The 21505-nt window shown below is 43.0% G+C and overlaps 1 protein-coding gene across 1 annotated transcript in view; it reads left to right on the forward strand.

The window, feature by feature from the left end:
• LIX1 (limb and CNS expressed 1) overlaps window positions 1-21505 on the forward strand; it is a 233690-nt gene that overhangs the window by 108678 nt on the left and 103507 nt on the right. The window contains exon 3 of the mRNA XM_075341905.1: window positions 16618-16758. Coding sequence (XP_075198020.1) covers window positions 16618-16758 — 141 coding nt within the window. The remainder of the gene's footprint in view (window positions 1-16617; window positions 16759-21505) is intronic.

Below are 21505 nucleotides of genomic sequence, written 5' to 3' on the forward strand. Positions count from 1 at the left end.
AAACAGGCTTGGTGGTGAAGGGGTTAATCCTGAACATACTAGACACGACAGGGTGAATTACTGTGAGGATGTTCAAGCCATGGTCCCTCTTGGAATTTGTCTGTGTCTTTTACTTAATGTGTCTGCTAATATCATCACAAAGATTTATTGCTCGGGACTCAGGAAACATCGTACAAAATTGAGAGAGAGGGAATGTGCAGCCAATAAATAATGGCTCCCCAGGTGAGCGAGGAATGATCAGTCCTTCCAGCAGGTACAGCCGGATGCATTCAACAATGGAAATGTCACAAGGAAATAGAAAGAAGTTATAATACATAAAAAATATCTGAAAATACAAAAATTGCTACTCCATGATGCATTTGATATCAATATATACTTATGTATGTAAACAAAGATACAAATTTATCCTGATACACAGAATATTATGAAAGCAAAATTAAGAGGCATAAAATGTAACTTTTAATCTAGTTATATTAAAAGCTTTTGATCAAACTATTAACCCAAAGCTCACTGGACTGCTGGTACAACCAGCTTAAAGTGTAATGTCCAGGGAGCCTATGACATATAACAAAATAATCAAAAAAACACAACATACATAAAGAAAATATTGAGCATGATAATCTCACTCAGGGAAGAGACAGTGGTCCCAATAATGAGTGCCAAAAAAAATATCAAACTTAACTCAATATAAAAAACCATATAGCGTGAGGTGGTCCTCAAAGGAGGAATCCACCAATATTAAGGCTTATTTGCAGAATGAGTTGTAAACGGTCTCACCCATTCATCGCAGCTTTAATAATCTATTTCTAAGTGGTACCCCTCTTTGGAGGATTGCTGTAATCATTGATACACAGAATATGTATAATACTGCTGTATACATGAAATGCAGAGATACATACACCATGGGCACACTGAGTATTTTTTTTTTTAATCAGATGAGGTTTTATGTTTTTGACATTTACAAAAATGTATATGTTGCAAAGTGTAATCAGCCATTTATACCAAGATATAACAACTCCACCCCCCCCATTTCTGATCGACAACACACTGAGTATTTTGACCAAATCATCATCCAACTCCGGAGATTTTCCCGCCAGTTATTATGAGGGGGTGTGCTGAAGTCAGACGATTCTGATTCATGAAGAGACTCGTGCTTATTAAAGTAAATCTGTCACCAGGAGTTTCCCTTATAAGCTGTGACCACCACCAGTGAACCCTTATATACAGCATTCCAGAATACTGTATATAAAAGCCCCGGCCATTCTGTATAACATAAAAACACTTTTATTATACTCACCTAGGGGGGGGGGTGGTCCAATCTGAAAGGGCCTGGCTGCTCTCGGGTCCAGCACCGCCTCTTTGCTCCTTCTTCTCAGACCAATTTGGATGACATGTCCTACATCATCCACACAGGCCGGCATTGTGGTCCTACGCAGGTTCACTTTAAACTGGCCTACTGAGGGCAGAGCAAAATACTGTAATGCGCAGGCACATGGAAAGGTGAAAGACCACCTGTGGATGTGTGGTGCCCCTGAGGCTTCAGTCACTACAGGGTACTGCATCTCTTTTAAGATGTAGTACTCATCCTGGGTAAGGGGAGGTTAATCGCTGGTGTTTCTCACATTCACACACCACAAACAGTTAGGTGCCTTCCCACTGCGGGGATGGCCTGGGGTAGATAAGGGAGTAGCCATCACGAAGCATGGGACTTTCCCGGTCACTGGCACACCCACCTGGGGGGCGGGCACCACTTGGGGAAAAGGGAAGGCGCATCTTCACACATAGCCAATTAGCCCCGGGCACAGATTGGGGTGAGATGCACCTGGGACCTCGGTCCAATCTTCTACTCACACTTCTGGGAGCGAAATAGGACCCGAGGCTTGGAGCATCCAGCTCAGCCCGGGTTCTTTACAGCTACACGGGATTCCAGGGTCTGCGGTGAGTGCAGGAAACACCCACAGCCCGTTCCATATTCCACATACACCAGGATTGGAGTGACCCCGGCCAGAAAGGACTCACAGTGGGAACACCAGTGGTGACCTCTAATTGCTCGGGAAAGGCTGGGGCCCATCACAACGGTGGTCAGTGCTTCGGAAGCGGCAACCGGGTTACTTAAAGAACTGTGAGTAAAACACCTGGAACCCGCAGAGACTGTGTCCGCCTGTACTTGCCGGAGCCGCCGCACCGCGCTTCGGCGCCCGCCATTACTACTTCTCTCATCATCCTCTCCGGGGCCCACTCCACCTGTGGAGAGCAGAAAGACCTCAGCTGCTACTACCATCCGCCCCAGAGGACCGTGACAGCAGCAGCGGCTAATTCCCTGGCCGCATACCGCAGGTGGCATCAGGAAATCAACCTCCACCATCATCTATCACCACTCCCTCCTTTATTGTACACCTCGGGGCCACGAAACCAGATGAAAGGGCCACTCCGTAACATCCCCAGACCCGACCTCAGCAGGCCCAGCGATGAGTAATTTAACCCCTTGCCCCGTGGGTGCTCCAGATACGCACTACAATATTTTGCTCTTCCCTCTGTATGACAGATCAAAGTTCACCTGTGCAGGACTGCAATGCCAGCCAATGTAGATGACGTAAGACACGTCATCCACACAGGGCTGAGAGGAAGAAATATGGAGATCGTAGCAGTAAGGAGGTGCTGGACCCTTCAGTAGTGACCCCATCGGATCGGAACGCCCCTCAAGTGAGTATAATAAAGCTTTCTTTTACGTTCTACAGCGTGGCCTGGGGCATTCTAAAATACTGTATATAAGAGCTCACTGGTGGTGGCCGAGGCTTATAAGGAATAAACCTGGTGACAGGTTCCCTTTATTGAATTAGAAGTATCTAAGAAGTAGTGTGCACCTCAGCACAAATCTTACTCCAGTCAGTGACTGGAGTAAGAATTCTAGTGTGAGGAACACCACAGCTCGTCTAAGTCATGCCCTGTTCCTCCCCAGCTCTAACAATTTAGGTGGGGCCTTGAGAAACTGGCGCGAAAATGGCAAAAGGTGTAAAAATTCATTTTGTTGTATATCAAAGCTTTCTAAACAAGTTTAATGGCATAAAATCTGTGATGAATTAAGGCCTTAATGTCAGAAATTAAAAGAGATATTTAAAAAGTTTGGTCCTGATCGAGCATTTCATTAACTTCAAACAGATCATCTTTCTGCTTTTGACTAAAATAATTAAACATTGTGTGTCTCTGGATGTGGTAATAAAATCTTGTTGTGAGTATTACGTAATTCCCCAAATGATCATATTGCTGTTGCCTTCATGTTTCGCCACAAATGCTGACAGTATTTCACAATGCAGCGCAGCAGGATGATCAGGGGGAAGGCTTCTGCAGATGATTTACGCCAAACACTCTCCGCACAGCTGAAATCCCAGGACCTTCCGACAAACGGCCGGGAAACAAAACAACTGCCTCCTACTGCTACTGTGAGACAAAGTGCTCCAGGAAAGCGGAGACCTTCAAATTAATTTGTGGTTTTAAACTGCACCATAGGCGAAACGCTAACAAATGAGTATATAAACGACTCGGCTCATAGCACAGATTGCAAAACATTGGTGATTTTCCAAAAATTGCTCTATCAAATAATATAATATCTCACAGTGACAAAAGCGGCAGGTGGCTTATGTTGAAAATAACATTCTTTCTCTCAGTTTGAGTCCACAAGTTCATTAAATAGTCATGTGGATATAATACATGTCTGGGTTTCAACGCTATTTAAAACTTTGTAGCACGATACCCAGACCTGTGTCTGCAGGAGGAAGGCTCCTAGACATGGTATATGAAAAGAGCCGAGCTTCCAACCTCTGGCAGAACTACAACACCCAGCATGTACTGATGGACTCTGTCCAGCAACTGAGCCTCTACCAACATATTTAGACCTGATTCCCACTCTTGCAATCCTTATGATTTTTATGTCTGTGGATTTTGATTTTTGGTATACTTTGTGTCGTCTACACTTGTTAGTTTTCACATGGTTTTCGATGTGGAACCCAAACTGAATCCATGTTGAGTCTCATGACCGGCTGCATTCCAAGTGAGTGAAAGGTGTTTTCACAATCCAAATACTATGGAAACTCGAATATGTTCGGGTTTGGCAGGTCCAACTGGATTTAAAAATAATCTGGTTTGGGACTGGACTTTAACCCGAACATCTACCCAGACGCTGAACCCCATATATATCTATGGAAACCTGAAAATTGTGCTGTATAATAGTGTTAGAAAGGGCTAGGGGGATTAGAGCAGGAGAGTTCTAGTTGCCATGTCTCCCGTACACCTGTAACACTGCTTCTGGGTCCACTCATTAACACTCATACATATTCACTGCTTCCCCCGCCCACTGTCAGTCCCAGCATTTGTGATTAGTTGCAGTCAGACCATGCCCCCATTCTGTGTGACAGTATCTGTGATTGGTGTAAAAAAAATTAAAATAAATAAATAAATTGCCCCTATAAACATGGGCCTCCCCAGCCTGAGAATACCAGCCCTCAGCTGTCAGTTTTATCAAGGCTGGCTCTCAAAATTGGGGGGAATCGCACACTGTTTTTTAAATTATTTAAATTATATTAATAAAAAAACAGCCGCATAGCGTCCGTATTTTTGTGATACACAGCTAAGATAAGCAAACAGCTGGGGGCTGCAGCCTGTAACCGTAGGCTTTATCTGCGCTGGTTATCACAATGTGGGGGGACCCTACAAGGAAAAGAGTGCTCAGTCAGAAGGCATGAACCTGTAGTCTATTCTGTTCTGAAACATTGAAAGGAGTTGACCAAGGATTGAAAACTGTTGCGCAAAACCTGTGCATAGATTGTGCAGGACATTGCTGGTCATCCACATTCACTCGAATGGAGCTACACAAACACTTCTACTAAAACATAGAATATATATCTTTTTGTCAATATGTCACATTTAATTACATTATGAATACAATGACGAAACGTCCGGTCATGTATATGTCCAGCCACATTATTATTTTTCCCCATGACTAGAAAATAATGTATTTGGTTGTCTTCCAGCTAGTATAGTATTACAGGCTCATCCTTAAATAATATTTGTTTGGGATAGAAACTTCACAAATGGTTTTCATTAAAGTAATATGTCCAAAATATAAACCAGATCAATATGTATCAAATAAATTCATCAACATGACACATGTCCTATTCAGCAAAAGGAGAGAATTCCTACTTTACCACTAGATCAAAGGACAAGAGATAAGAAAAAAAATCAGCCCAGATTTAGAAACTCAACATGTTGAGTGCAGGTCCCGGGTCAAGTTATTGTACATAGTGATTAGTATCATGTGTCAACAGATGGAGAATTTGCAGGTCTGGAAGGAATAACCTGAGCAATATCGGGAATGTGTCTTATGTGCTGATATGAAGAGGAGTCAGGGATGAGATCCATAACATAAAGGGGGGGGAATAGGAAAAACATGTAAACCTCAAAGCAAGTGAAAAGGAAGCCAGGGTGGAAATGGGGCTGGTGTAATAATGTGAAACAGGGGTCCCCAACCTGTGGCCCGGGAGCCACATGTGTCTCATAGGCATGTGATATGTGGCTCATTGCAGGTCTCCAGATACTGACTTTTGGAAGAAGACCCATGCAGAAAAGCAGATCTGAATGGGGAAGAGTAGCATCCCCTTGATCTTGGTATTTTGCCATAGTGTGATTTCTATGGAAAAGCTTTGGCTATCATTATACTGGTAATGGGTGCTGTGGGTGTCCCTCCTGTGAGGGGCGGTACTGAAAGTGGCTTGCAACCCTCTCCAAAGCAGAATGTGGCTCTTATAGTCAGAAAGGTTGGGGACCTCTGGAATAAAGTGAGGCACACTTTTTTTACTCCCATATTCCAAACCCTAGTTATGCAGCACATGTCGTGTCATAAACAAAGTAGTCTGATTTCATTGTGCGTATGACCAGATATGTCAATAAAGTCTATAGATACAGAGGCTCCGATTCCCAAAGGTTTTTTCAGAAGAGTTTTGTAATTTTTGGAATTTTTTTCAACCACTTTGGACCAGCTCTCCTGACTTTTAGAAAAATGTGTGGAACTGGGGTAGGATGGGGCATGACCAAGTGTTCCAACTAATTCATGATAATTTATGCCACTAATATGGTGCAGACTACATTAGAAATGTACTTCAGTCCGGTTTAAAAACAGGAACTGCATGTAGATTTCTATTGACAGTGAGCTGCTAATCGCAACAGGGGGTGTGCTAGACTAACTTAACTCTTTCTCAAAAACTCTTTAATGGGATTCATGGGTTATTCCCTCATTAATTCATCATCAATTAAGCAGGTAAAAGGTCTGGAGCTGATTCCATGTGTGACATTTGCATTTAGAAGCTGTCGCTGTGAGCACACAACATGCAGTCAAAAGAGCTTTCAAGGGAAGAGAAACAGATCATTAGGCTGAAGAAAAGAAGAAATCCATCAGAGAGATAGCAAAATGTTAGGAGCGGCCAAAATCAACAGTTTGGTACATCCTGCAAAAAAAAAAAAAGAGTGTACTGGTGAACCTGGGATCTCAAAAAGGCCTGCATGTCCATGGAAGACAAAAATAGTGGATGATCGCAGAATCCTTTCCATGGTTAAGAAAACCTCCGTCACAACATCCACCCAAGTGAAGAACATTCTCCATCAAGTAGGTGTTTCGGTATCTAAAGGTCCAGTCACACTAAGCAACTTACCAGCGATCCCAACAATGATAGGGATCGCTGGTAAGTTGCTAGGAGGTTGCGGGTGAGATGTCACACTGCGACGCTCCAGCGATCCCACCAGCAACCTGACCTGGCAGGGATCGCTGGAGCGTCGCTACACGAGTTGCTGGTGAGCTCACCAGCAACCAGTGACCAGCCCCCAGCGCCGCGTGGAAGATGCTGCGCTTGGTAACTAAGGTAAATATCGGGTAACCAACCCGATATTTACCTTGGTTACCAGTGCACGCAGCTACACGTGCACAGAGCAGGGAGCAGCACACACTGAGCGCTGGCTCCCTGCTCTCCTAGTTACAGCACACATCGGGTTAATTACCTGATGTGTGCTGCAGCTAAATGTGCACAGAGCAGGGAGCAGCGCGCAATGCTTAGCGCTGGCTCCTTGCTCTCCTAGTTACAGCACACATCGGGTTAATTACCCGATGTGTGCTGCAGCTACATGTGCACAGAGCAGGGAGCAGCGCGCAATGCTTAGCACTGGCTCCCTGCTCTCCTAGCTACAGCACACATCGGGTTAATTAACCCGATGTGTCCTGCAGCTACATGTGCACAGAGCAGGAGCCGGCACTGACAGTGAGAGCGTCGGAGGCTGGTAACAAAGGTAAATATCGGGTAACCAAGGACAGGGCTTCTTGGTTACCCGATGTTTACATTGGTTACCAGCCTCCGCAGAAGCCGGCTCCTGCTGCCTGCACATTTAGTTGTTGCTGTCTCGCTGTCACACACAGCGATCTGTGCTTCACAGCGGGACAGCAACAACTAAAAAATGGCCCAGGACATTCAGCAACAACCAACGACCTCACAGCAGGGGCCAGGTTGTTGCTGGATGTCACACACAGCAACATCGCTAGCAACGTCACAAAAGTTGTTCGTTAGCAGCGATGTTGCTAGCGATGTTGCTTAGTGTGACGGGGCCTTAAGTCTACCATAAAGAGAAGACTTCATGAGATTAAATACAGAGGGTTCCCCACAAGGTGCAAACCATTAATCAACCATTAATCAACCTTAAAAATAAAAAGTCCAGGTTAGACTTTGCAAAAAAAAACATCTAAAGACACCTCCCAGTTCTGGAAAAGCAGCAGAGGACAGATGAAACTGAGATCAACCTGTACCAAAATGATGGGAAGAAGAAAGTATGCAGAAGGCTTGGAACGGTTCAGGAACCAAACCACACCACATCCTAATAAATGAAAAAAATGATGCAGGTAGTGTGATGGCCGGGCATGCATGGCTTTCAATGACCCTTGTCCACTAGTGTTTATTAATGATGTGACTGAAGACAGAAGCAGCCAGATGATTTCTGAAGTGTACAGGGCTATACTTTCTGCTCAGATTTAGCCAAATGCAGCAAGGTTGAATAGAATGCGCTTCACATTACAGATGGACAACGACTCAAAACATACTGTGAAAAGAACGCAGGAGTTTAAAAAAAAATACCACCAGGTTTTTGCCATCTAATCTGAGAGCAGCAGGATGAAGGAAAAGAGATCCTGATTCCAGCGATGTCACTTATTGGGCTGCTTAGTGTAGCTTGTATAAAATCACTGTTTAATTAGCAGGAGATTATCGTTAGAGGACGTCTCGGTGTGCTGCCAGGTAGCTCAGCAGATACATGAGCCTGTTATAACCCTGCTCTACATTCAAATAACTGCTAGATCTGCAGTAGAGAAAACAGTGATTTTTATCAAAATGACAGCATACAGCCCAATAAGTGACACATCGCTGGAATCAAGGTCTCTGCCTCTACATTATGCCGCTCTCACATTAAGTGACAAAAATCTGGTGACAGATTCCCTTTAAGACAAAGTGGAATATTCTGCAATGGCTTCGTCAGTCACCAGATCTAAACCCCAGTAAGCATGTATTCCACATTCTTAAGACAAAACCTAAATCAGAGAGACCCACTCACAAACAAGAACCAACTGAGGTCAGCTGCTGTAAAGGCCGGCAAAACATCACAAAGGAGGAAACCCAGCGATTTGTGACATCCATGGCTTCCAGACTTCAGACAGTCATTGCCTGCAATGGATTATATTAAAACCGAACATTTTATGTATGGTAAAGTAAATTTGTCCAGTTCCCCTGAAATGAGTAGGCTTTGTACAAAAATACAGTAGTTGAAATTCCAAAATGTTTCACATGATATTTTTTTTTCAACCCCTTTAATTAATCCTGAATGTCTACACTTCAATTGTATCTCTGGCACCCAAAGGCATCTCAAGGCTCGGGCCCACTGGTCCAGGAAACCATTATCCAGCCCCATTTCCGTGAGATGGTTGGATTGTCATTGTAAATAAGCACTTGAACCTTGCCTCTCCCCCCATCTCATTGTAGATTGTAAGCTCTCACGAGCAGGGTTGTATTTTTTTTCCCCTCTAAATATTGTATTTCTATAACTGTTACTTGTTTGTATATGATCCTCCTGAATTGTAAAGCGCTACGGAATATGTTGGCGCTATAGAAATAAAGATTATTATTATTATTATTATCTCTGTTGTTTCATTTTAAGAAATAAATAGTGGCAGCAGAGCTAATTCTGGACCTGACTGTAGCTAGCAATGTGATTTTGAAATGATGGTCTATCTTATTAGTCATGATTGTGGGATGTGAGGATCATTGAAAGACATTCTGCACTCCAACTATTGAATGGAATGATTCTAACAAAACACAGATACAGTGCCTACAAGTAGTATTCGCTACTGAAAAAATCGTTCTATCAGTCAGCGTAGGGGTAAACAGCAATCAAATTACAATTTGCCAATGGCAACTAGAAACCCTAAACTAAAGACTGATCTAAAATTTAACTTTTAATTCATTATTTAAGATATAGGGACATACAACTTAAAAACACTAAACATTGTGGTCTAGCTCTAATTGATATAAATAGTCGTTCCTTCTGGAGTGATTTTTTATCCAGACCGAAGTCTGTGAGTGATCTCTATATTATTCCTATCATAAATGACCACTAATGTTTGCTATTTAAAAAACATAAAGCAGTAGCCTCCCCAACATGTTTCACCACACTGGCGTCATCAGGGGGCTGAGGCTAATACTGACTTACTCTGTGTTTGAGGACCTTTTATAGTCTGGACTGAATACTGACAGCGAGAGTAACCAATAGTGATCAGTGTCTTATAGTGTGAGGGGAAAGAGAAGCCTGTCATATTGAGAGCAGTGCAAAGTTGTCTGGGCCAGAATACTCTACAAACAGGAGATGTAACACAACTAAATACGACCCCGAGGGTGGGAAATTTACAATTATCTACGGGCCAGATGCAACAGACCATGCTTTCATCGAATACACCTCAACAAGGTATGATAACTTCAATAGCAACCCCACAAACGAGCACGAGCGAGATGATGTCAACAAATCAGTCTTTTTTGGGGAGATAGCTGATAGTGCAACAGATACAGTGATGCCACCAGAAAGAGACCTGCAAATATTCAATTTATCATCAATTGAGCTAGAAGAAACACATACGAGGTTATTGAAAAAAGGATTATCTTTTACACCAGTTCCTAAATATGACCCTTTTCTTTGGACAAAAGATTTAAATCTATTTGCAAGGAGGTTGGCACTACATAAGTATCACACTATAAAAAACAGGGATCCTGTGATCATGAAAGAGAAAGAGGATGAAGCAATCAGAGTCTTGGAAAGTCTAGAGGAGGGTAGTGATGGGAATGTGAATGAGACTGTACCCCCATTCTCATCATTAAAACCAAAAAGTAAGAATACTCCTCCATTCTCCCAATATCACAATATAGACACCTTTGTGAATATGGTGGGTGAGGATCTTAAAAAAATCAACCATAGAATACATCACCCCTTAAAAAATCTTAGTGCATCTGAACAAAGAGCTTTGAATGACCTTGAAGATATAGAGGAGATTACTATAAAGGGTTCAGATAAAGGGGGCAATATTGTCCTGATGGACACGACTGATTATGTAAAAATGGCAAGAAAACTATTGGATGATAAGAAAACCTATAAGATTCTGAGTGCGGATCCCACTGACAAATATCTTTCAGACTTACAGACCCTGTTAAAAGTTGCGCTATCGGCATCATTGATTTCTGAGGATGAATATAAAGAGATGTATAATCCCCATCCGACTTTGGCCACGTTCTATGCACTTCCCAAAGTGCATAAGAACGTGGTCCCAATACCCGGTAGACCGATAGTCTCGGGTAATGATTCCCTCACAGAGGGTGCCAGCAGATATATAGATGAATTATTGTCCCCATTTGTACAGGTACTGCCATCCTTTATCAGGGACACAAAAGATCTTGTCCTAAAGCTGCGTGGCCTCAATGTGTCAAAGACAACCATCTTGACTAGCTTGGATGTAGAAGGGCTATATAGTAACATCGATCACGAATTGGGAATAGGAGCAGGCGCAGTTAAGAGAAACTGTTTTCCCTGCTTCTAAGTGCGGACGCACGCGCATTAAGTAAAAATCTTCCCCTCCGAGTCTAAGAGGGGACGCATGCGCGGTCAGTAGTATCTCTCCCTCTAGACTCTGAGTGTGGACGCATGCGCGATCTGAACGGACGCAACTGTGAAAACACTGGCAGTGTAAGATTGCGACTGTTTTTATACTCTTTATACTTTATGACACGCTGATAGGATTCTGTCATTGCCATGACTTGGTGATTAGATCATAATACTCGGCAATCCCTAGGGAACATAGTGTCAGCTAGATCTGGCCAATACACAAGCAGTGTTATAACAGACAGCTAAACTAACGAATCATCTTGTGGCATTTTAAAGGGAAACACACTGCTCTCAATATGACAGGCTTCTCTTTCCCCTCACACTATAAGACACTGATCACTATTGGTTACTCTCGCTGTCAGTATTCAGTCCAGACTATAAAAGGTCCTCAAACACAGAGTAAGTCAGTATTAGCCTCAGCCCCCTGATGACGCCAGTGTGGTGAAACATGTTGGGGAGGCTACTGCTTTATGTTTTTTAAATAGCAAACATTAGTGGTCATTTATGATAGGAATAATATAGAGATCACTCACAGACTTCGGTCTGGATAAAAAATCACTCCAGAAGGAACGACTATTTATATCAATTAGAGCTAGACCACAATGTTTAGTGTTTTTAAGTTGTATGTCCCTATATCTTAAATAATGAATTAAAAGTTAAATTTTAGATCAGTCTTTAGTTTAGGGTTTCTAGTTGCCATTGGCAAATTGTAATTTGATTACAAGTAGTATTCAACCCCCTGCAGATTTAGCAGGTTTACACATTCGGAATTAACTTGGCATTGTGACATTTGGACTGTAGATCAGCCTGGAACTGTGAAATGCACTGCAGCAAAAAAGAATGTTATTTCTTTTTTTTTTTTTTAAATTGTGAAAATTTATTCAGAGGGTCATTTATTATTCAACCCCTCAAACCACCAGAATTCTGTTTGGTTCCCCTAAATATTAAGAAGTATTTCAGGCACAAACAACAATGAGCTTCACATGTTTGGATTAATTATCTCTTCTTCCAGCCTTTTCTGACTAATTAAGACCCTCCCCAAACTTGTGAACAGCACTCATACTTGGTCAACATGGGAAAGACAAAGGAACATTCCAAGGCCATCAGAGACAAGATCGTGGAGGGTCACAAGGCTGGCAAGGGGTACAAAACCCTTTCCAAGGAGTTGGGCCTACCTGTCTCCACTGTTGGGAGCATCATCCGGAAGTGGAAGGCTTATGGAACTACTGTTAGCCTTCCACGGCCTGGACAGCCTTTGAAAGTTTCCACCCGTGCCGAGGCCAGGCTTGTCCGAAGAGTCAAGGCTAACCCAAGGACAACAAGGAAGGAGCTCCGGGAAGATCTCATGGCAGTGGGGACATTGGTTTCAGTCAATACCATAAGTAATGTACTCCACCGCAATGGTTTCCGTTCCAGACGAGCCCGTAAGGTACCTTTACTTTCAAAGCGTCATGTCAAGGCTCGTCTACAGTTTGCTCATGATCACTTGGAGGACTCTGAGACAGACTGGTTCAAGGTTCTCTGGTCTGATGAGACCAAGATCGAGATCTTTGGTGCCAACCACACACGTGACGTTTGGAGACTGGATGGCACTGCATACGACCCCAAGAATACCATCCCTACAGTCAAGCATGGTGGTGGCAGCATCATGCTGTGGGGCTGTTTCTCAGCCAAGGGGCCTGGCCATCTGGTCCGCATCCATGGGAAGATGGATAGCACGACCTACCTGGAGATTTTGGCCAAGAACCTCCGCTCCTCCATCAAGGATCTTAAGATGGGTCGTCATTTCATCTTCCAACAAGACAATGACCCAAAGCACACAGCCAAGAAAACCAAGGCCTGGTTCAAGAGGGAAAAAATCAAGGTGTTGCAGTGGCCTAGTCAGTCTCCTGACCTTAACCCAATTGAAAACGTGTGTAAGGAGCTCAAGATTAAAGTCCACATGAGACACCCAAAGAACCTAGATAACTTGGAGAAGATCTGCATGGAGGAGTGGGCCAAGATAACTCCAGAGACCTGTGCCGGCCTGATCAGGTCTTATAAAAGACGATTATTATCTGTAATTGCAAACAAGGGTTATTCCACAAAATATTAAACCTAGGGGTTGAATAATAATTGACCCACACTTTTATGTTGAAAATTTATTAAAATTTAACTGAGCAACATAACTTGTTGGTTTGTAAGATTTATGCATCTGTTAATAAATCCTGCTCTTGTTTGAAGTTTGCAGGCTCTCACTTATTTGCATCTTATCAAACCTGTTAAATCTGCAGGGGGTTGAATACTACTTGTAGGCACTGTATGCAAAGCAATGTAATTTGTTTAAAATATATTATACATGCTGTATTTCTGATATATTTTTGGGGAAGTGTGTCAGTATAAAATGACTGCACCTTGTAGGAGAAATAGCCCTGATACAAATCCCACCTTTAGTATCAAAATTTGTAATTTATTCTGTATTCAAATATGCTAATGGGATTCTCAGTGCACCCCGGGTGTGGCCAAGTAGATCAGTTCACCTTCTCACATACTTGTATTCCAGCTATCTCTAGCCCCTCTGTCTTGATTGCCAACTCTGGTTTTCCAGGAGCTTGAAAAGGTCAGATATGAATGTAATGTGCAGTAGTCCTTGTGCAGTTTGTATAGCTATGGTGTAGTAGACTAGCCTGGTGGTAATGCTTGCTATTTCGTCTTTTTTCCCTGCTCGATTCCTAAAACTGAACATGGACAAAACAGAATTCATTGTCTTTCCTCCTCCTCACTCAACCCCCCACCTGAAATATCCATCAATGTCAATGGCTGCTCACTTTCCCCAGTCCCACGTGCTCTCTGCCTGGGAGTAATCCTAGATTCTGATCTCTCTTTCAAGCCACACATCCAAGTCCTCTTCACCTCCTGCCGCCTCCAAGTCAAAAATATTTCCCGGATCCGTACATTCCTTTCCCAAGAAGCTGCAAAAACATTAGTACATGCCTTATTATGTCCCGCCTAGATTATTGCAACCTGCTGCGCTGTGGCCTCCCTTCTAACAGTCTCGCACCCCTACAATCTATTCTAAACTATGTTGCCTGGCTAATCCACCTGTCCCCCGCTACTCCCCGACCTCTCCTCTCTGCCAATCCCTTCACTGGTTTCCCATTGCCCAACGACTCCAGTTCAAAACACTAACCATGACATACAAAGCCATCTATAACAACTGGTCTCCTCCCAACATCTGTGACCTTGTCTCCCGGTACTTACCTGCACGTAATCTTCGATCCTCACAAGATCTCCTTCTCTACTCCCCTCTCATCTCCTCCTCCCACCAACACATCCAAGATTTCTCCCGTGTATCCCCCATACTCAGGAATGCTCTGCCACAACACATCAGACTCTCGCCTACCTTGACAAGCTTCAAAAGGAACTTGAAGACCCACCTCTTCCGACAAGCCTACAACCTGCCATAACCCTCAGTCTGATATAGCGCCGCACAACCAGCTCTACCCTAACCTACTGTATCTTCACCTATCCCTTGTAGACTGTGAGCCCTCGAGGGCAGGGAACTCTATCCTCCTGTACCAGTCTGTGCCTTGTAATGTTTATGATTATTGTACTTGTCCTTTTCACATGTAAAGCACCATGGAACTGATGGCGCTATAATAATAAATAATAATGATAATAGCATACCCTGTAAGAGTAACCTGGCAGTTTTCCTTCTGGCAGCTTGTAGAATATGGTGCCATCATCAGCTCAGCCCATTGACAGCCAGATACAGACATAGTTTTGTGTTGTAGAACTAAAGCCCTGTGCAGTACCAGCGGTGGAAGGGAGCAGAAGTCAGGCTATATTGTGGCACTGTGTGCCCTACTCATTGTGCCCTACTCGGGAATATCAATTATTTTTCTAACCCAGACAACCTTTTCATTTTTCACTCAAAATAGTTTGTGCTCACAACCTTCCAAAACTTTTAAATTAGTGTGTTGTTAAATCTACACCATACAACTCCTATTACTACTGCCGGTGAGTTATCTCCTATTAGCCAGTTTGTAATGGTTGAAGTATTTTTTAGCAATGCTGAACTCTAAAGGGGGCTTTACACGCTACGATATCGTTAATGTTTTATCGTCGGGGTCACGTTGTTAGTGACGCACATCTGGTGTCATTAACGATATCGCAGCGTGTGATACTTACCAGCGACCTTAAGCGACCTCAAAAATGGTGAAAATCGTTCACCATGGAGAGGTCGTCCCAAAACCAAAAATCGGTAATGGTTGATTATCGATGTGGTTCGTCGCTCTTGCGGCAGCACACATCACTGTGTGTGACACCGCAGGAGCGAGGAACGTCTCCTTACCGGCCGCAATGCGGAAGGAAGGAGGTGGGCGGGATGTTACGTCCCGCTCATCTCCGCCCCTCCGCTTTGATTGGCCGGCCGCTAAGTGACGTCGCGGTGACGTCGCTGTGATGCCGAACGTCCCTCCCCCTTGAGGGAGGGATTGTTTGGCAGTCACAGCGATGCCGCCGACCAGGTAAGTGCGTGTGACGCTGCCGAAGCGATAATCTTCGCTACGGCAGCGAACACACGATATCGCATGCACGACGGGGGCGGGTGCTTACACGCTCGATATCGCTAGCAATTGCTAGCGATGTCTTAGCGTGTAAAGCCCGCTTAAGGCCGGTTTCAGATTTCCAATTTTTTACATTCAAAGTCCGAGTACAGACCATGATATTCGGACCAGTCATGGGTAACCCATGCGTAACCCAATCTCATCACCCTCATATATGCTTATGAGGCTGTTGAGTTTGGGTCCATAGACCTGCAGCAGAATTGGAGTACTATGGTCCACCAGCAGTTTAAATTAAAATTGTTTAACATTATTATTGAGAAACATTAAAACAATAATAATAATGTAATCATGAGTAAAAGATGGCCAATATTAGAGAATTCAAGAAGTTTTAAATGGTTAACTAGCACATATGTAAAAACAGGATTGCATTTAGGGATTTGAGTCACTTAATATACAAAACATGATCTCCTAGAAAAAAAACTGATTTTTTTTAAACATGGGATGGAATATCCCAAATGGCATAATTCAAAGTGTGATTCCATGGAAAGCACGAAGTGGCAAACTGTTGCCACTTAGACAAGAAGCTGCATAAGTAATTGTGACTGTGCATGACAGCATCACTTAGCAGTTAAACCACATGAAATAGAATATGTAAAGTGTATCCATCAGAAAGTGCCAGTGCGAGGCCCAAAAGATTGTGTGCGACGCGTGTCTTGCCTGAGCTTTCTCGAGAGGTGCCATAGTTTATCACTCTATGTCTCAATGTCATCATGCCATTCCACAAGGTTCTTATGTAACCTATAAAAAGTCATATTAATCTTCTGTTTCTATTTTTTTTCCTCAGTGTTGCACAAGTAGAGCAGAAGCACGAAGAGATGCAGCGAAAGTTGCCCTAATCAACTCCCTTTACAATGAATTACCCAACCGGAGAATCACACATGAATTCATCATGAAAAGCGTTCAAGAAGCTGTTTCCTCCACAAGTGTAAGTCTAAAGCCGTCTCCTCTGTACATTCATCAAAAGCATCAAAGGCTCAACAAACCAATTTACCAGATCAACTTTTTTTTAATACATGTTTTCAGTTGGTGGCTGTAACACTCGTCAATAATTCTAACTTTCCCATTTTAGTAACTGAATTCTGTACTGTGTTCAGCTTCAGAGTAGTTTTAAAGGGAACCTGTCACCAGAATTTTCGCTATTAAACTAAAAGAATCCCCTTCTGCAGCTCATGGGCTGCATTCTAGAAAGGTTCCTCTTGCTATTGGCCCCCCTTTCAGACCTACATAATAACTTTATAAAAGATTACCTTTTGTTATAGTAATGAGGTTTGTTGGCCCCGGGGGTGGGCTATATTTCGTCTGTTATCCCCCCTCCTGCCGCTGTTCGCTGTCCCTAGTGTTCATTTACATAGATGAGGCCGCCACCCTCATCTTCCGCAGTGCTCCGGAGGTCTCGCGCATGCGCAGTGGCACTATCGCGGTACTGAGCATTGTTTTCAAATCGCGAGCGCCTGTGATGTTATTGCGCAGGCCCCGGACGAATTTCCGTTTTTCATTTTGTGTTTTGTTTTTTTGCTCCCCTTCTTCCGAGAGCCATAATCTTTTTATTTTTCCATCAATCTTGCCATATAAGAGCTTGTTTTTTGCGGGACAAGTTGTACTTTTCAATGAAACCATAAGTTTTACCATATAGTGCACTGGAAAATAGCAAAAAAATTCCAACTGTGGAAAAATTGCAAAAAAAAAAAAAAGTGTGATTGCATGATTGTTTTTGAGATATTTTAATCACTGTGTTCACTGTATGGTAAACCTCTGGTCGGTCTGAGTTCGTAGACACCAAACCTGTATAGGTTTACGTTTATCTAAGGGGTTAAAAAAAATCAGAAGTTTGTCCCAAAAAAGTGGCACACGTTTTGCGCCATTTTCCGCAACACGTGATGGCTTATTTTTTGCGTCTCGAGCTTATGGTTTTAATGTTATCATTTTTTCGCAGATGCTACTTTTTGATCGCCTGTTATGGCATTTTGTGCAAAATTTGTAACAACCAAAAAATATAATTTTGGCGATTGGATTTTTTTTCCCCACTATGCCATTTACCGATCAGATTGATTGATTTTATATTTTGATAGATCGGGCATGTCTGAACACAGCGATAGCAAATATGTGTATATTTATTATTTTGTTAACCCTTTAATTTTCAATGGGGTGAAAGGGGGTGGATTTGAACTTTTAGGTTATTTTATTATTTTTTTTACTTTTTTTTTACTTTTTTTTTTTTAATTTTCCTAGTTCCCCTAGGGGTCTATAATAGGGATCGGCAGTCTGGTCGCTCATGCTTTTCTGTTGATCACAGCTACACAACTGAGATCAACAGAAACACTCACCTCTTGCCACTGACAGCAGGCGGCCGGATGAAAGATGAAGTGACTCATAGTAGCTACAGGAGTTATCACATGACCCCCTGCTAACATGACAATCATCGGCTCACAGTGGTCACGTCACTGCAACGCCGATGGCGGCTGGTGAGTACACTTTTACCGCGTCGGGGATTTTAATGGTTCTGTCACATTTTGAGAGCGCCATTTAAGGGGTTAACAGGCACGGGTGGAATGCGATTCCAGTCGTGCCTATGAGGCACACATGTCAGCAGTACAAATCAGCTGACTTGTGCGTGGATCCCCTCCGGCAGCGGCCGGGGGATCAGACTATGACTGCTTAGGACATAATATTACTGCCCGCAGTTGTTAAGGGGTTAAAGTCAATGGAGCTGTGAGCTATAGGTCATTAACAGGAGGTCTGATTGATTGCTATAGGCAATGAAGGACATTATTAGTATAAAAAGCTTTTGTGTCAGTTAATATGATTTTGGACATACACAGAGAGACAGACAGAGAGAGACACAGAAAGAGAGAGACACAGACAGAGAGGTAGCCAGATAGACAAAGAGGTAGCCAGACAGACAGAGAGGAAGACTGACAGGCAGAAAGGAAGACAGACAGAGAGACAGACAAACAGAGAAAGCAAGACAGAGAGGAAGACAGACAGAGAGGAAGACAAACAAACAGACAGAGAGGAAGACAAACAGACAGAGAGGTAGCCATACATACAGAGAGGAAGACACACAGACAGACAGGAAGACAAACAGAGAGACAGACAAACAGAGAAAGACAAAGAGGAAGACAGACAGACAGAGAGGAAGACCGACAAATAGACATAGAGGAATGTTGTAGCTGTTCTGTTTTGTCACAAGTCAGCTTATGGGATCACCAGTGAGGTCCTCTTGAGTTAGGCCTCTTCAGACCTAATCAAGATCGAGCGCTCGGAGAGAAAAGACCAGCATCCATGTGGGCATGATCAATTTCTTCTGTTTATTTCATCAAAGTACAGTTTATTTATACCATTTACAGATCAATGTGATATTGCAAAAGAAAAAGAAAAAAACTTCGAGCTGAACTTTACTAATTGTTCATATGACCTTTAAGTTTTAGCAAAACAAAAATGTAGAGTCATGCATATGAGATAAGAAGAACATTTAGAAACCATAATAATCCTTGAGTCTGTCTCTTATTCCGTAGGCTCCATAATGACTATGAACTACCATCAGATATACTTACTAATAACAATAAATCTTTAATAAAGAAAAAGAGAAACTATTAACCCTTCTATATCAATTTCCCCCTTTTGTAAATGGTTTAACCTTCACTACAGGGTCAGTAGGCGTCCAAACAGGAGCTGCTGGCTCATGGGCCTAGTACCCATGAGGGGTCTTCCTACCACTTCACCCATCCACCCTCAGTGTGGACACCTACTCCCGGTCAGCAGAGGCCATTTGGGGTCCGTAGTAAACTACAGAGGGTTCAATGCTGGGACTCTTAGAACATACATTATTCAATAGTTTAGGTAATGCATATATCAATGTTTTTACAGCTATATAAAGCAGTAGACAGAACAACAATATTTGCATACAGGTTTGTATAATGCCAGAAACCCAACCTGCTATGCCTTTAAACCAATTGGCTGGATTCATAAAAGAAAATGTATTTCCCCACCAGGAGTCCTTGTTGGCATCGTGCTCTTTTAACCATTTATCCCTAAGTTCACTTGTTTTCTGTATATCTGCTCTAACCTGGAGGTTGCCTGCAGGGTCAATGTAATGGCAACAGGCAGGACCAATTATTTGACACATTCCGCCGTCTTTTGCTGTCACAAAGTCTAGCACTATAGTATGCTGGTTAGTGACTACAATTAATTGTTTTTGTATAGCATTGGTAGCATTTAGAATCTCAAGAACCCGAAAAATTTGATCATCCAGGTAGTCAGTGGACTCTACTAGCTTGTCCCACATTTGCATTAAGAAAGGGTGTATGAAAATAGCACTAAATACCTTATTTGCTTTTCCCAATTCTACTACATGAGGCCTACCATTTGGCCGGGGTTTATTATCTGCTGCTCGTTTATACAAGGTATGAATTGGGACAGCTGCTACATCTACTTCACTATGAGGAACTATGAAAGTGGCTGGTGTAAGTCTGGCAAGTGTGCAAACCCCTCTCATGTCAGGGCTCACCCACTTGTGAGCACGATTCCCACAAACCAAAAACACTCCCTCTGGGAAAATACAAAAGTGAGTTTGACTTTGTACACAATAAAGCAGATTCAGAAGCCCCTTCATGACTTTATGAGCACACCACGTATTGTTCATTTGTTTTCCGGTCATACCCGAGATACAGCTACCCCGCTCCCTCCTAAAAGTCCGTCTAATAAATGATGATGTACAGCCCTCAATACCCTTCTGATATACTGTCTCATTGTCCTTGGTTGAGTTATGTGTATGTATATAGAAACAGTTATTGTCTTCTCCACAATTTCCAACACCATTGTATTGAAGACTGAACCATAATCCATCATGGGGAATGGTACCCGAATGAGGAATCTTAGTCTTTATTTTGGCAATTATGCCCATGTCTGAATCGTATTCCATCCACCACGAGTATCCATCGGGTCGAGTGATATTTAGCTGGAACCAGGGTTTAGTGACCCATCCAACTATAGTCAATGTAGCAGATACATCACGAGGTACATCTTCTCCCAAAAATCTAGATTGAGTCCAGGTTTCATTGTGTATACAGTCTGGTACCAATACCTCCTGTGGTTCCAGAGGTAAGGCTAAATAAGGCATAGTCTTTGAAGAAATAGGACTGTGTGTGCAGATCCAACAGTCTTTTGGCTTTTCTCCCTCCATGTCCTCAGTAAGAGAAATATGGTGGCGAATGAGTTTATTATCCCAGTCCGTATTAAAAAGTTCGCTCAGTGTCTTTGTTTGTTGCAGCAACCCTGCTACACCTAGCAGGATAATTAGCAAGACTGTCATTCTGCCGGTGGAGTGACCTTTTTACAGTGACTGGCGTGGATCCAGGTGGGTTTTCCCTCAAGTTTCACTGAGGTGGATGTGGTCAGCTGGACTTGGAATGGGCCATCAAAGCGTGGATCTAGGCTCCTTCTCACGTGTCTGCGCACGACCACCCAATCACCTGGATTCAGCTGATGCACATCTGCACTTGCATTGGGATCTGGAATGGATGAAAAGACATGTTTATGCACCACATTAAGTCTTTCCTGTAAGGCCTGGACGTAGGCTGTCATAGTGCCGTGTTGCATCTGTAACACTTGTGGAAAGTAGAGACCTGTTTTTGGGGCACTACCAAAAAGGACTTCAAAAGGAGACAAGCCTG

Source organism: Anomaloglossus baeobatrachus, chromosome 1 (assembly GCF_048569485.1).
Source record: "Anomaloglossus baeobatrachus isolate aAnoBae1 chromosome 1, aAnoBae1.hap1, whole genome shotgun sequence".
NCBI classification, from domain to species: Eukaryota; Metazoa; Chordata; class Amphibia; order Anura; family Aromobatidae; genus Anomaloglossus; species Anomaloglossus baeobatrachus.